The following is a 14,082-nucleotide window of genomic DNA, read 5'->3' on the forward strand; positions in this document are numbered from 1 at the left end:
AGCAATGGAGAACTAAAACTCGAATTCCGTTTAGACGTGTAAGTAATTAAATTTAACTTTAATGATATCATCATCAAGTTGAGATTCATGAGGCTATGATTCTCTTGAAAGCATCTCAAAAGCTCAAGAGAATTACAACGTCACAGCTGCTTTAAAAATTAGAATCACCCTGTCACCTTCGTTCCCCTTTCATCTCTGATTGGTCCATTCGCAGACGCACACACATACCCTATCAGCTTACCTGGATGGCATTGACCGTGAATGCGACACACCCATACCGGAGACCTCGGAGACTGAACATGAAGACTCGCAGCCTGCGCAGGAGTTTGTGAGTCGAATGAAACCTTCTTATAGCAGTAGCTTAAACACCCTAGAGCAAAAGCATGGGAACAAGTCTATTGAGAACCAATCATCATCATCATTGGCCACAGCGTCTTTGCATAGTTGCAGCGACTAAGGAGGTATTTTGTGAGATAAGTCTACAGCCTACATTGACTGCGGTGACTGTATAGACCAATGGCCGATCGGCATTTCTTTGAGAACCAATAACTATATTTTCTAAGAAAAATTATATTATTACCACACCAGCTCGTAAGGGCAGTACCGGCAGTCCTTGATCAGGGTAGAGCGAAATCGGGTTTTGGCGCCCTTCGTTGAAGCTTTTTACCCAAAAGCAAAACGAACCGTATTTTAGGCCCGCATCACACTCGCGTCTTTTAAAACTTTTTTTTTTTTCTCATTTGCCATTTTGGCGCCCCCCTTGCCATCCGGCGCCTAGAGCAGCCGCTTCACTCGCTCTACCCTAGATCCGGCCCTGCGTAAGGGCTCTCTGTTATTCTTCGAAAATTGATGAGAATGTTACATTTTATCTACAAGAGTGGCATAGTAATATGATGCAAATTTTGAGTAGTTTCCTCGTGTGGGCTGGTACTGTGATGTGATGCAATTTTATTTTAATTCAACCTTAATGTATCACGTTGATGTTTCAGAGCTATCCAGTGAATACCACAGTACAAGGTAAGTATTAATTACGTAGTAATATATACGTATTAATCGTAAAGCCCGCTCCAGACTATGCGGCGCGAAGCCGCGAACGCGATTGTGGAGTCGATTTAATAATAATAATAATAATAATAAAAGACGTTTATTCAAGAAGTTGTAACATAGGTACATAATAAAAGTACACGATAATGCTTACAAACTAATTGAAAGGGAAGGTGGCGCTGATTAGCGAACTAGACTCCACATTCGCATTCGCGGCTTCGCGCCGCGATTCGCGCACGAGTGTGGAGGGCCCTTTAATATGTATACGCCACTCGTACACTATACTCATATTAACCCATTCGCCTGTTTTCAGCCTCCGTCCCCACCACCTCATTAGGGGTGGAAGCGAAACCATTACCCACTCAGAGCAAACGTACAGTAAGCATTCTACTTTTAGCATATATCTCAATCTCTCTTTTGCGTCGTTTCTCATGTCTAAAGATCCGTAGTTAAATTAGTCCAAAAGTAAATAGTAATGTCGTTATAATTAATGCCTGATTTTCATATCGACATACACTAGGAATATAAATGGGCTTAAAATAGATCCTTGAGGTACTCCCATCTCCATCGCTATTTGGGACTAATTTACTCAATTTATTTTTAGTACCTTTTGATTGAAGCCCAGCAGTGGGACATATGCATTTATAGGCTAAATTGTTATTTTTATAATATACCTTTCGATTTCTCTTTCTGTGTGAATACTGTGATCTACATAATCAAAAGCTTTAGGAAGGTCGCAGAACACAGCAATAGCGTTGCCTTTATTCCGACCCTTCTTGCAGATAGTTGTCCCTCTCTCCCCTACGCCCTCGTCAAGACTTACACCCGGACACAATTTGCCTATCGCAACCAATTCGCTAGGAGTGGAAACCAATCCATCATCAACAAACAGACGTACAGTAAGCATATTTCTATTACTACAACAGATAACACAACAGCAAAATAGGCACATTGGATGTCGAGTTGCGGAAAATGCCCAGCAAAACTAACTAACTAACACAACAGATTGCATGAAATGTAAATAGTTCTTTTTTTATGTCAGATGAAGATATGTCAGAGTACATATTTTGCATGCTATAAATACGGCTTAATGTGTGATACTTATAAATTATAATAAGACCTATTGTTAACCACATTTAATGCAAATAAATGATTTACTTTACTTTACATCCTACATTATACATTAGTACATTAATATAGTGTGTACAGTCGCCATCAGATATATCGGAGCGGCCAAGGTGCTCACAAATAACTATTGCCTCTATTGTCAAGGAGCTAGGTGCGTGTTTAGATATTTTTGAGCACCTCGGCCGCTCCGATATATCTGATGGCGACTGTACTTAAATGATAGAAATGAATATGAAAATCTTCATTCCTCAAATAGGTAAAGCTTATAACAATGTACTTATGAATGTAAAAATTACCACCACGTCTACTTGCACCACTACATCACAGGATAAGATTCCGACGTAAGAAACACGGTAGTAGGACATTCATTTTATTAAAACATCCATACTAATCCATACTAATATTATAAATGCGAAAGTCTGTCTGTCTGTCTGTGTGTTACCTCTTCACGCTTAAACCGCTGAACCGATTTAGTTGAAATTTGGTATACAGATAGTTTGAGTCCCGGGGAAGGACATAGGATACTTTTTATCCCAGAACTGACCCCTCACGGGGGTGAAAAGGGGGGTGGAAATTTGTATGGGGAATCAATAACCGCTGAACCGATTTAGATGAAACTTGGTATGGGGATAGTTTGAGCTGTGGGGAAGGATATAGAATAACTTTTATCTCCGAAATCATCCCTTAAAGGGTGTAAAAAATGGGGTGGAAATGTATAGTGTGGACAAATTTGGGGGTGAAAAAAGGATGGATTAAAAAGCAGATTTGTTTAAGAATTAAGGCATCCAAATTACTAATTCCACGCAGACGAAGTCGCGGGCAAAAGCTAGTTCTACAATAATAACTACATAGTAGACCGAACAGTGCCCTAAACGACTATGCGTCAAGGCAGGGGTCATCTATCAAATTCGATCGTTTTCTGACATTTTGTGCCACCGAAGAAGTGATCCTAATCTGCTTAATTTACGTAATGGTTAGTCCAGCAATTTGAACGAATGGTAAACAATACAAGAGCAAGATGCAAGGACGTCTTTACCGTGCAATACCTTAAGTTAGATACAAAAAGAGCCTTATGATTCTAAACCACCCAAACGATGTATGTTGTATTTCTTTCCCATTCTTCTTGCAGGTAGCTGTCCCTATCTCCCCTTCGCCCTCGTCAAGACTTACACCAGGATACAATTTTCCTATCACAACCAATTCTCTAGGAGTGGAAACCAAAACATTATCCATAAACAGACGTACAGTAAGCATATTTCTATTACTACATCCTACATTACTATAGTATGTACTTAAATGATAGAAATGAAAATGAATAAATCTTCATTCCTCAAATAGGTAAAGCTTTTAACAATGTACTTATTTATTTTCGCTCTCTTTTATACATTTATTGACTTTCCTCTAGTCTATTGTACGCAGTGCTATGTTTGTATACCGTTCTTTATCAATTCTCATCTACTCAATGGTTAACTGGAAGAAATCCCTTAAAGGGATAAGTTCGCCTTTGTACTGCCTATTCTATTCTATTCTATATTTGTGTTCTGTGTTTTGTACAATAAAAAGTTTATACATACTTACATACTTATGAATCTAGAAATTACCACCACGTCTCCGTACACCACTACAGCACATGATAAACAAGTGTAAACAAGACAAGAGCAAGATGCAAGGATGTCTTTACCGTGCAATACCTGAAGTTAGAAACAAATAAAGAGATTATGATTGGTAGCCAATATTTCTTTCCCATTTTTCTTCCAGATAGCTGTCCCTCTCTCCCCCACGCCCTCGTCAAAATGTACAACTGGAACAGATAACTTCGTAAACCCCTTAGCTAACTCAATCCCGAAGGCTTCGCTAGGGGTTGAAACAAATCCATTGTCGATAAGTAAACGTACAGTAAGTATATCCTTAAAAAATATATGTAAATAAAATAATTTAAATATTTACCCGTCATTAAATCCTAACCTTACTTTTATTACAGATAGCGGTCCCTCTTTCCCCAATCTCCTCCAAACTAACCATACGAGCTCCCGACCTGCCCAGCCCTCTCATCACCAAGTCTGTCCAGACCTTCTACTTTCCAGGCAGATCCGTAGAAACCGTCACCAGCCACACAGAACTTCCGAAATGTGAACCTGTTCAAATCATTGCCAAAAAAAGTAAGAGCCTTAACGATTTTAGACTAAAAAGAGACTTCAAAAGTGAGATCATAGCCTGGCTTGATGATAACAGTGATCCTACAATTAAAGAAATACAAGATGTTGTGTTGAGGAATTTAAAGTTTAGGTTACAGGGAGTACCTGTAACTGGAGCTCAGAAGATTAAAGTGAAGATAGGTAATTGTTTAAAGTCTAAAAAAAGAGTTTCAATAGAGCCATCAAGTATTAAACTTAATACAAAGGAACCTATTAACTCTACTCAAAGCCAATGTGCAATGAACCTCAAAGACTTTGATAAGAACGAATTTAAAGACGCTGTAGACGAATGGTTAAATAACGTGTCTATAAAGAAACTTCTATCAAAGCCAGTGGAAAAAGAACAGAATTTAAATAACTTTGTTGACAGATTAAAATATTTAGCATTCGTAAAATCTAAACGCTGCAGTGAACAGACGATGAGAACCGAGATTTTGGGAATTCTCGATGAGGTACTAATTGAAGTCAATGCTTGTGATAAGGCAGCTTTCCTTAACAAACTTACAGACACTTTGATGTGTAAATTAGACGATATTTTGCTGGGTAAAACAAAATCAAAAATTAGCACGTGTAATGTTAGTATCGAATCCAATACAAATTTACATCAGAATCAAGTGACTGAAAAAGGAATTAAGGATTTTGTAGTCAAGGAAATGATAGAAGATTTACAGACTCAAAAAGTTCCAAATCCGGAATTAATAAAGCAAACAATAGTAGATTTAGTAGATATTTTAAAAGATTCGGTAAATAATAACATTGGATTAGAAGAAATAGCTAATACGCTTCATAATGCCACAAAGTTTGCAACTGAAGAAGCTTTTCTTAATGCTGCTCAACGAACGGAGAAACGTAGAAAAAAGTTTACTAAAAGACAACCAACTAATTTCAGTGCACAACCATTAACTGTTTTTATGGTTCAGAATTTGTCACGAAATTACATTTCTAAAAAATCAGGCACAAAAATGTCTCAACAAAGTATTGGCTCGATCATGGATAGGGATATAGAGGAAAGTTTAAACCGATATAGAACACAACTTGCTCAGCAGATAGACCAATGGCTTTCAGATTTAGCAATATTAAAAGCAGAAGATACAGATTCTAGAGAAGTAGTAGTACTTGACTTAGCCAGTGATATAGTTGAAAGACAAAAATATTTAGAGTTTAACAAAAATAAAACCTCAGATATAGAAGAACTTGAACATTTAAAGTATGTAATATTTAAATGGATGAAAAGGTATGCCGGTGAAGAGAATATGGAAACTGTACATCATGCTGTAGAATTGATGGAAATGATAAGGAATATACCAGTACCAATGTTGAGCAGATCCCGAGACCTATTAAAAAAATCTAGCAGTTATTTATGTTGTAAAAAGGCTAACTGTGAACCTGGTACTTCCACTGACACTAGTAAAGATAGTGTGCATAATTCTAGATCGGATTCTGGTATACATAACCGTAGAGAGTCATTAAGTTCAGCACCTTCATATATTGTGATAGATAGTGTATCTTTATCCAAAAAAAAGAAAAATGATACAAGAAAGCAAAAAGATCCAAAAGCACCTCTAGTTAATCAATCTAATAAACCTAACCCAAGTCGCACAATTGTTTATAACAATTCTGATTTATCGAAATACAGCATAGAAAAACAACATAACTCTCAAGAAACATTAAAAAATGAAATGAAAACTAAAAGAACATGCTCCCATATTCTTAATAGTTTTAATGCAGATAAAATAAATACCGAAAATATTGCTCATAATAGTGTGGGCCCACTTAACAGTATAAACAAAGAAGAACATTCTAGCCAAGATAGTTTCGTATCAAGCAGATCTCAGGATGATTTGGATGAATTTTATAGCAGTGTACGCTGCAAAGACCGTAATGACAAACCTTGTATTTCAATAAGCATTACCAAAGATGACGTAAATACGTCAAAGGTAAACGTAACACGAAAGAAACATCAAAATGATTCTATACTTTCAAGCTATGTAGTACATAACATTACCAATAACACAAGTAATAGAAGAGATAAATTAAGAGGAGAAATAAAGAAGGAAGATATACCATCGAAACGAAATAGTTCAAAGAGTAAGAAGAAGTTTAACAAAACACAAGATTCAAGCAACGCTTCTAAGGTTTTTGTCTCTTGCGATAGTGTGAATGAAGCGCAAAATGAAAATGATGGTGCCAACAATATTAATCCTGAACCAGGACCCTCAGGGTCAGTGACTCGAGTACCTTCTCATTCAGGTAAGCCATCAAGTGCGGTTGCCCAACTTATGGCAGAGTGGCGACCACATCCAGTGTTCACTCCGCCACCGCCTGGACGACCACTACTCGATCAGGTACACGAAGAATTTAAAGAATACCTCAAGAACTGGTGTCAACAAATACCGATACCTGCCAATACTTGCGGCGAGATTGAAGTAGCAGAAAAATCTAGATTAGGTATTTTAAATGGCATTTGGAAAATGATAACGAAATTAAAAACACAACCGGCGGTGTTTCAGAACAAATTTTACTATGAAGATGTATTAGGGAAAGAGATAGATGGATTATTAGATTGTTTACCGCAATCACAAGAGTTACAGGAAAAAAGGTACGTCCTTAAATCGCAACTTCTCGATAAGATATCAGATATGAATGATTTGATTAAAGAGATAGAAACGCCTGATAATTATAAGGAAATGGTAGCACAGAAAGCTGAACATATAAAAAATCAGAAATTAAGGAAAATCGTCAGGTTAGACCGCGAGCCTCCAACGAAAATATTTGAAGAACTGCTCAAGTACTGTACTCTAGACGATTTCTTAACGGAAAATGATTATAAGGAGACCGATCAAATTTTAGAAAAAGCGTATAAAAACAAGTTATTGAAAACGATCCAGGCGTACATGGATGAACTTAAGAAAGCTCATGGCAAAGAAATAGAAGAACTTTACGGTGTCTATAAAGAAAGTGATATCTTTGAAAAACTTAATAAAGTACCCTTGCCTACAGAAGACGATATAAAGGAAAATGCTGATGAAATTCTTCTAGGGCTTGAAATTGAGCAATGGATGAAAGATTTACCGATAATTAAGAACGACGATAAAAATGAACAGCGTCAACGTGCAAGATTAAGGGATTCATTGACGAAAAAAATACACGAAGTGGGAAAAAGAGTCAGCATTTCTGATTGTTGCGGAAATACCCAAGTAAGGCATGAGATTTCTTACTTTCTAGATATGGTTCCACTTGAAAAAGATCAAGATTTGAACATCAACAATATGGTTGACGAGCTAACCAATAGATTAAAGAACAGACATGGCCCTGGCGGTAGAAGAAAATCAGTTGCATTCCAAGATGGGAGTCGATTACTAAACAGAAGTGATTATACGTTCGGATCTCCAGCATCAGATATTTACTCGCCTGAGGATAAATGGGCATTCCAAGGCGACGAAGATGCTCAATATAAAAGCCTTTTCCAAAATCCTCCTCTATGCTCCACTAGAATTGAAGCTCCACAGCCAGGCGAATGGGACTTGGGTGACGATCAAGACGCTCAATACAAAGCCATGTTTAAAGATGGCGTGCCATGTTCTTCTATGATCGAGCCACAAACTGGCTATGGCCCAGGCTCACCTATGCCATCAGATTTTCGCCATTCATATGATCAAGCGCAACATTTTGATTACCCTCCGAGGCAATTCAATGACAGCGCTCGAAGAGGTTCATTCGATTATTCTCGGCGAGGTTCAGAAGAAAGATACCAATATCCCGACGTGATGGGATTCCAAATGGCGCCTCGTCCAGACCCTCAATCACCAGGGTTCTACGGCAGTGCAGCAGCAATGCCTAACGTTCCACCAGACAGCCAGTTCCAATCGTTACATGGAAGTAGTATGTCTGGAGCAGCTCATCAAGCTCCAAGAATGACGGAACAATTCAATCAATCACGGGGTGTAGGATGGGTACCGCCTGAAGCATCAGGTTTCGTATCGATGCGTGACGATGGTCCACCCCAAATGTTACCTCCACGGCAGCGTTTCTCAAATGAACCACCTGCATTTTCGCATCGATCTCAAATACCATCACAAGCAGAAAGATCTGTAGCCCAAGGTTTTATACCAATGACAAGCTACGGACACAGGGAGCCACAACGATTTATGTCAATGCCTAGCCAACCAGCTGAAAATCAGCTTCCTGGTTTCCATTCATTTCCTCCAAATGAATTCATGCAACCACAACCTGCGGCGTTTATTCCCGATGATTCTCGTTCCTCAAGAAGATCAAAACCACGATCAAATATTGATCCTAGTATGCGACAAGGATTACTGGAAGACAACGTTGAAATTGATCACAATATGATACCACAGGGACCATTTGATGTATCCGTTGATGTCCATGAAGCTCCTCGTCCACATCGGGAGCTATCGGTTGATGGAGCAGATCCATTTGTGTCCATAGTAAGCCAACAGCGACCGAACGAGCCTTTGAGAACTCGGAACAGATCTGTTCGGCAACCGACCCAAGACCAACCTTCTATAAGAATTACTCCGGCTCGAGATCGAACTGATATAGATAAAATTCAGGAGGCACAAAGCAGGAGCGCCCACTTGTCTCATATTCAACAAGAAAGAATACAAGCACTAAGTCGCCAATCTTCACGTCAAGCTCCAACCAATAGAATGACTGAAGCCAGCAGAGAACCCTCATCACAGAGAGCTAGATTATTAGCTTCAAACGCGCTTTCCTCAGAAATAAGCAACCAGCCAGCCTTTTATTCAACTCCAAACCAACGAAGCAATCCACCACCTCATAACATTAGAGAGCGTCGACAGTTAGAAAAAGAAAGAGGTCCAGCTAGGCGACTTGATATGTATGCAGAAGAGGCTGACGAAGGTGAGGAAAGGTGTCACTGCCGGCAAAGATTTAAGCAATGGACGGGACATAATTGCCAGACTTGTGATGATTGTTTACAAGGAAGATTCTATCCTTATCCGTACCCGTATCCGTATATGTATCCGCCGTTTGGAAGACAGCCGTTTCCACCACATTGTAGGAGATGAATAATAAAGAAGTTTGCATAAGAAAACGCGCTTCAAACGCATCCAATTTTGGAATAAATTAGACCGCCTTCTATTACATTGTAAACTGACAGAATCGATTCAATTCCAATATCAAAAGCTATCCCACCCCGGGGCGTAGCTAGATGATATGGCGCCCGGGGCAGTCACCAAATTTGCGCCCCCTGACGACTGACAAAAGTTTCTCTGCTGCTGCCTTTTGCCCATTTTGGCGCCCCCAAGGGGATGGCGCCCGGGGCATTTGCCCCCTGTGCCCCCCCCTCCCCCCCTACTCCCCCTAGTTACGCCACTGATCCCACCGAACTCTTTTGTGAAAGAGATAAATAACGACAATATGATTTAAACCTCGAAAGAATTTTATCTACATGAAACAGCCAAAACAAAGTTTCCTTAATCCCGATTTCCTCTTTAAAAACATCGTTTATTCTGCTAATTTTCTAATTTATCATTAGAAAAAAAAACAACCCGTTTAAAATATTATTGTTTATGTGTTAATTCCTTATTTCACATGTATTCCAAACTCAATTTATTTGCTTATTTTTGGAATGTATTTTATGTTTCTGTTACTATATTATATATAATAAAATAAAATAAAATAAATCGTTTTTGTTGAAATAAATATAGCGTGGTAATGAAGAGGTGTAAAGTTGTAGGTATTTTCCACGTATTTTCTATACTTATTAGCTTAAACTTGGGGCCTAAGGCGAGGCGTTTATCACACTATAAGATTTGAGGATTTCCCTCAATTCCTCATGGATCCCATCATCAAAACTGGATCTGACAAAAATAGAACCAACTTGGAACTGTACTTACCTATTACATGTACTTTTGAACAAAAAAAATGTTCCAAATCTGTTTACACATGAAATTCTGAAGTAATTAAAAAACACGGACATCTAATGGCTGCTTAACGATCGTCACAATTCGTTAATTTCGTCAGGTGACAACCAAAACTCACTAATTACTAAAAAAATATTAAACAAAAATCAACTTTATTTTGGTATAAATACGGTTCACTATGGCTATGAACTTGTGGTGGTAATGGTAAGTTTTTGTTGTCACCTGACGATTTACTCTAGACATAAAAAACCGGCCAAGTGCGAGTCGGACTCGCCCACCAAGGGTTCCGTACTTTTTAGTATTTGTTGTTATAGCGGCAACAGAAATCTGTGAAAATTTCAACTGTCTAGCTATCACGGTTCATGAGATACAGCCTGGTGACAGACAGACGGACAGCGGAGTCTTAGTAATAGGGTCCCGTTTTTATCCTTTGGGTACGGAACCCTAAAAATTAGAAACATCTAAAGAAAGTGACCACTTTTCACTGCCTTAGTGTTGTTAAGCCGCACATCACCGGATAAGTAGGTAAGTAGGTACTATAAATAAATAGGTAGGCATATGAGGCATTATTGACCGTTAAAGATTATATAGTTGAGATAATAAGCACGGGCTGCACGGGTCAAGAGGTGATGACGGACGCTGTAACGGTTTATTTTGGGGGCAATATGGCTGACTTTTTAGGTGGGCTTAGGCCGTCTAAGACTGACTTCTACGATTTGGCTGCTACAAAATCGCTGCCCCAATATTACAGGGTTCTATGTTACATTTTCAATATAGTTGAAACTCGACTTAATGTCACTATGATAAAGTTCAAATTTCAGATCGATAAAAGTGGTTGAACTAGAAAAGGGGGGTGTAAAACTTAACGGAGAAAGGTTTTATTTCCTTAGGTTTGCAGATGACATAGCAGCCATAGCAGAAAATGCTATAGAACTTGAACAGCTTGTAACGGAAATGGACCACATATTTACAGAATTTGGACTTAAAATCAACATCAATAAAACAAAAACATTAATAACATCCAAGCACAATAACAAAATAGATCCTATAAAAATCAGAAATACAGTCATTGAGCAAGTAAAAAGTTTTAAGTACTTAGGAAGCATTAAAACATGCAACTCCAGATGCACTTCGGATATCGTCACACGCATAGCCATGGCTAAGAAAGCTTTCAACACCAAAAAACACCTATTTAAAGCAAAGATATCTCGAAACATTAGAAAGCGATTTATCAAGACCTACGTCTGGAGTATAGCGTTATATGGTAGCGAGACGTGGACATTAACCCAGCGTGATAGAGACAGACTAAGCGCTTTTGAAATGTGGACATGGAGAAGAATGGAAGGTATAAGCTGGAAGGAGAGGAAAACGAATGCAGAAGTGTTGGACTTGGTAGGTGAGAAGCGATCTCTGCTGAGAATGATTGAAAACAGAAGGGGAAACATGTTGGGGCACATGATACGTCACGATACTTACATAAAGTCTATAATACAAGGAAGAATAGAAAAAAGCAGAGGCAGAGGAAGACCGAGACGTGCGTTTTTGGACCAAGCCAAAGAGAAAATCAACGTAGTGACGTATCAGGAGCTCAAAACAGCGGCAGAAGGAAGAACGGAGTGGTGGTTACTCCACCGACAAGAGCCAGGCTCTTAAGAGTTATGATGATGAGAACCCTATAATATTGGGGCAGCGAAATGTGGCAGCGCCAACTACTCCTATGTGAGAAATATCAGTTATTACTTCCAGACTTCTCAGAAATTTATATTATTCGTCTTATTTAATTAATGATTTGTAATTTATTTCGTCAAATTTTGTTCTTCTTTATTTTTTTTGTGTATGATTTTTGTTTTCAAACTATCAGATAAATCGCTTGATGGTAGTTAAGCAATTTTATTATCGTCGCCCATTAAATGGACACTTGAAATACCACAGAGACCAGAGGGAAATACGTCGTCGGCCTTTAGAAGGAGAGTACTTTAAAGAGGCTGTACTGGAAAATTATTATTTGGTTCGAAAATAGTACATTTTGATGCTAGTGCGGAAAGTATGTCATTACCTAACGAGTACCGAGATATAGGCAAGACTCGGGACGAGTGAAGAATGACATTTCCGCACGTGTATCGAACGACGTTTTTTAATAGTTACTAATAACTTTGAAAACTTAAAACGCCTCTTAGTAGGTAGTAAAAGTAAGAAAAAATGCGTCTTCTTTGACAGGCGTTTCGGCAGCTATTTCGTTCCATTCAGACAACTTATTAAGAACGGTTTTTCAATATCCAATATTAAAAAATAAACGTGTTATAATGATAATGAGGTAAGTAATTAAATTATAAAATATGTATATTTTTCGTATTCTTACATTAACAGTAGGTTTTTATGTTGATTACGACGTTTAAAGGAAACTAATATTAACACTCATCAATAAGTAGTCATGAATTGGAACAAGTATAAATTAAATAAATTGGAAAAGTAAAAAGCACTAGTTCGCGAAAACCAACTTTCCGCACGCTAAACAGCTACGTAAAGTAGCACTTTTTGAGCAACTGTATTAAAAAAGTATTTTACAGTTACCGACCCTTAAGAATAGTATTTTATACAATCATGATATAATAGAGAGCTTTTCAGTCGAGTACCGTATTTAGCAACGAAGCTTGCTAAGTTGCCTAAGTGAGGTACGAGATTGAAAAGCTTGATTATATCACTATTTGTATACAATACTTTTTCTAAGAGTCATCTAAAATAATACTTTTTTATTATAAAACCTAAATAATTAATGAAAATTGGTAAGTATCTCAGTATACAAAAAAGTCGCACGTTTATGTTATTTCTATGGGAGCCCGGCGGCACGTGATTGGTCAAATTCTTTTATAGTTGACTGCAGCGTATCGAAATGAATATTATAGTTGAGTTGGGATACATGAAAAGTACGCAATTATAGTTTGGTATACGAAATCTTAATTCAACCATTACAGTCGAGTAGAAAAAGCTGTTTATTGGAGAGTTCCATACGGTAATCTCAATAATCAGACGAGAAGTTTATTCATGTACCACATGTACATACTACTTATAGGTACCTCCCTACGAAAGTGCTTGTTGCTAGGCCTACCTAGTCCTATAGGCTAGGAATAATATCTAAAATCTTTATAAAGTAAACGTAGCTAACTACCTATCGTATAAAATATCGTTTTATCGTGAGCAGTAATCTACCTTGCCTTGGGACGATAACCATGTAATAATGTACATACATTGCAATGCAACACTGCCTTGAAAATTACTACATAGGAAGGATTATTAATATTGACTTAGCTATGCGTGTTCGCTTCTTAGATCTACGGAACCCTAAAACAGTGCCGTAATTTACTTCAAACGCAAGTTCTACAATAAAATGCAACCATTACAATATTAAAACCCTTCCTTATGAAATCTACAGCAAATTCTTTGCGTCACCCATGTGGCAACTATCTAGCAGACAAGACATTTTTTACTCACCTAATGTACACAAAAAAACCACAGATTGTTTTTTTTTTTTCATAAAACCGTTATGGCGTTCAGATTCGAATAAAACAACGTTTATAATGCCGTTAGGTTATCTGTTTGTGAATCTTATTTGTTTGGTATAAGGTTGTGTTTTGATTGGTTTTTATTTAACAGTTGAAATGGTTACTTTGTTGCGGTATTGCATTCCAATGCTTGATGTTGATGTAAGTTTTAGGATAGTGGCTATCTTTGATGGTAGTGTAAGGTTTTTAAATGGTCGGCACCCCTGGAGTTGCAGGCGTCCATAGGCTACAAGAAGCTTACCATGA

The 14,082-nt window shown here is 37.9% G+C and overlaps 1 protein-coding gene and 1 long non-coding RNA gene across 2 annotated transcripts; both read left to right on the plus strand.

Annotated features, from left to right (window-relative positions):
- The first annotated feature begins 214 nt into the window (after positions 1-214).
- Positions 215-1,396, plus strand: LOC134752754 (uncharacterized). The gene is made up of 3 exons (XR_010128768.1): positions 215-328; positions 990-1,017; positions 1,358-1,396. It is a non-coding gene; the product is annotated as an uncharacterized LOC134752754 (long non-coding RNA).
- A 436-nt stretch (positions 1,397-1,832) lies between these two features.
- LOC134752580 (uncharacterized) lies at positions 1,833-9,418 on the plus strand. Its single transcript, XM_063688249.1, has 4 exons — positions 1,833-1,943; positions 3,931-4,068; positions 4,154-5,869; positions 6,305-9,418. The coding sequence occupies exons 3-4, from the start codon at positions 4,607-4,609 to the stop codon at positions 9,416-9,418; spliced, it is 4,377 nt and encodes a 1,458-aa protein (XP_063544319.1). The 5' UTR covers positions 1,833-1,943; positions 3,931-4,068; positions 4,154-4,606.
- Positions 9,419-14,082: the final 4,664 nt, after the last annotated feature.

This window comes from Cydia strobilella, chromosome 25 (genome assembly GCF_947568885.1).
Source record: "Cydia strobilella chromosome 25, ilCydStro3.1, whole genome shotgun sequence".
NCBI lineage: Eukaryota > Metazoa > Arthropoda > Insecta > Lepidoptera > Tortricidae > Cydia > Cydia strobilella.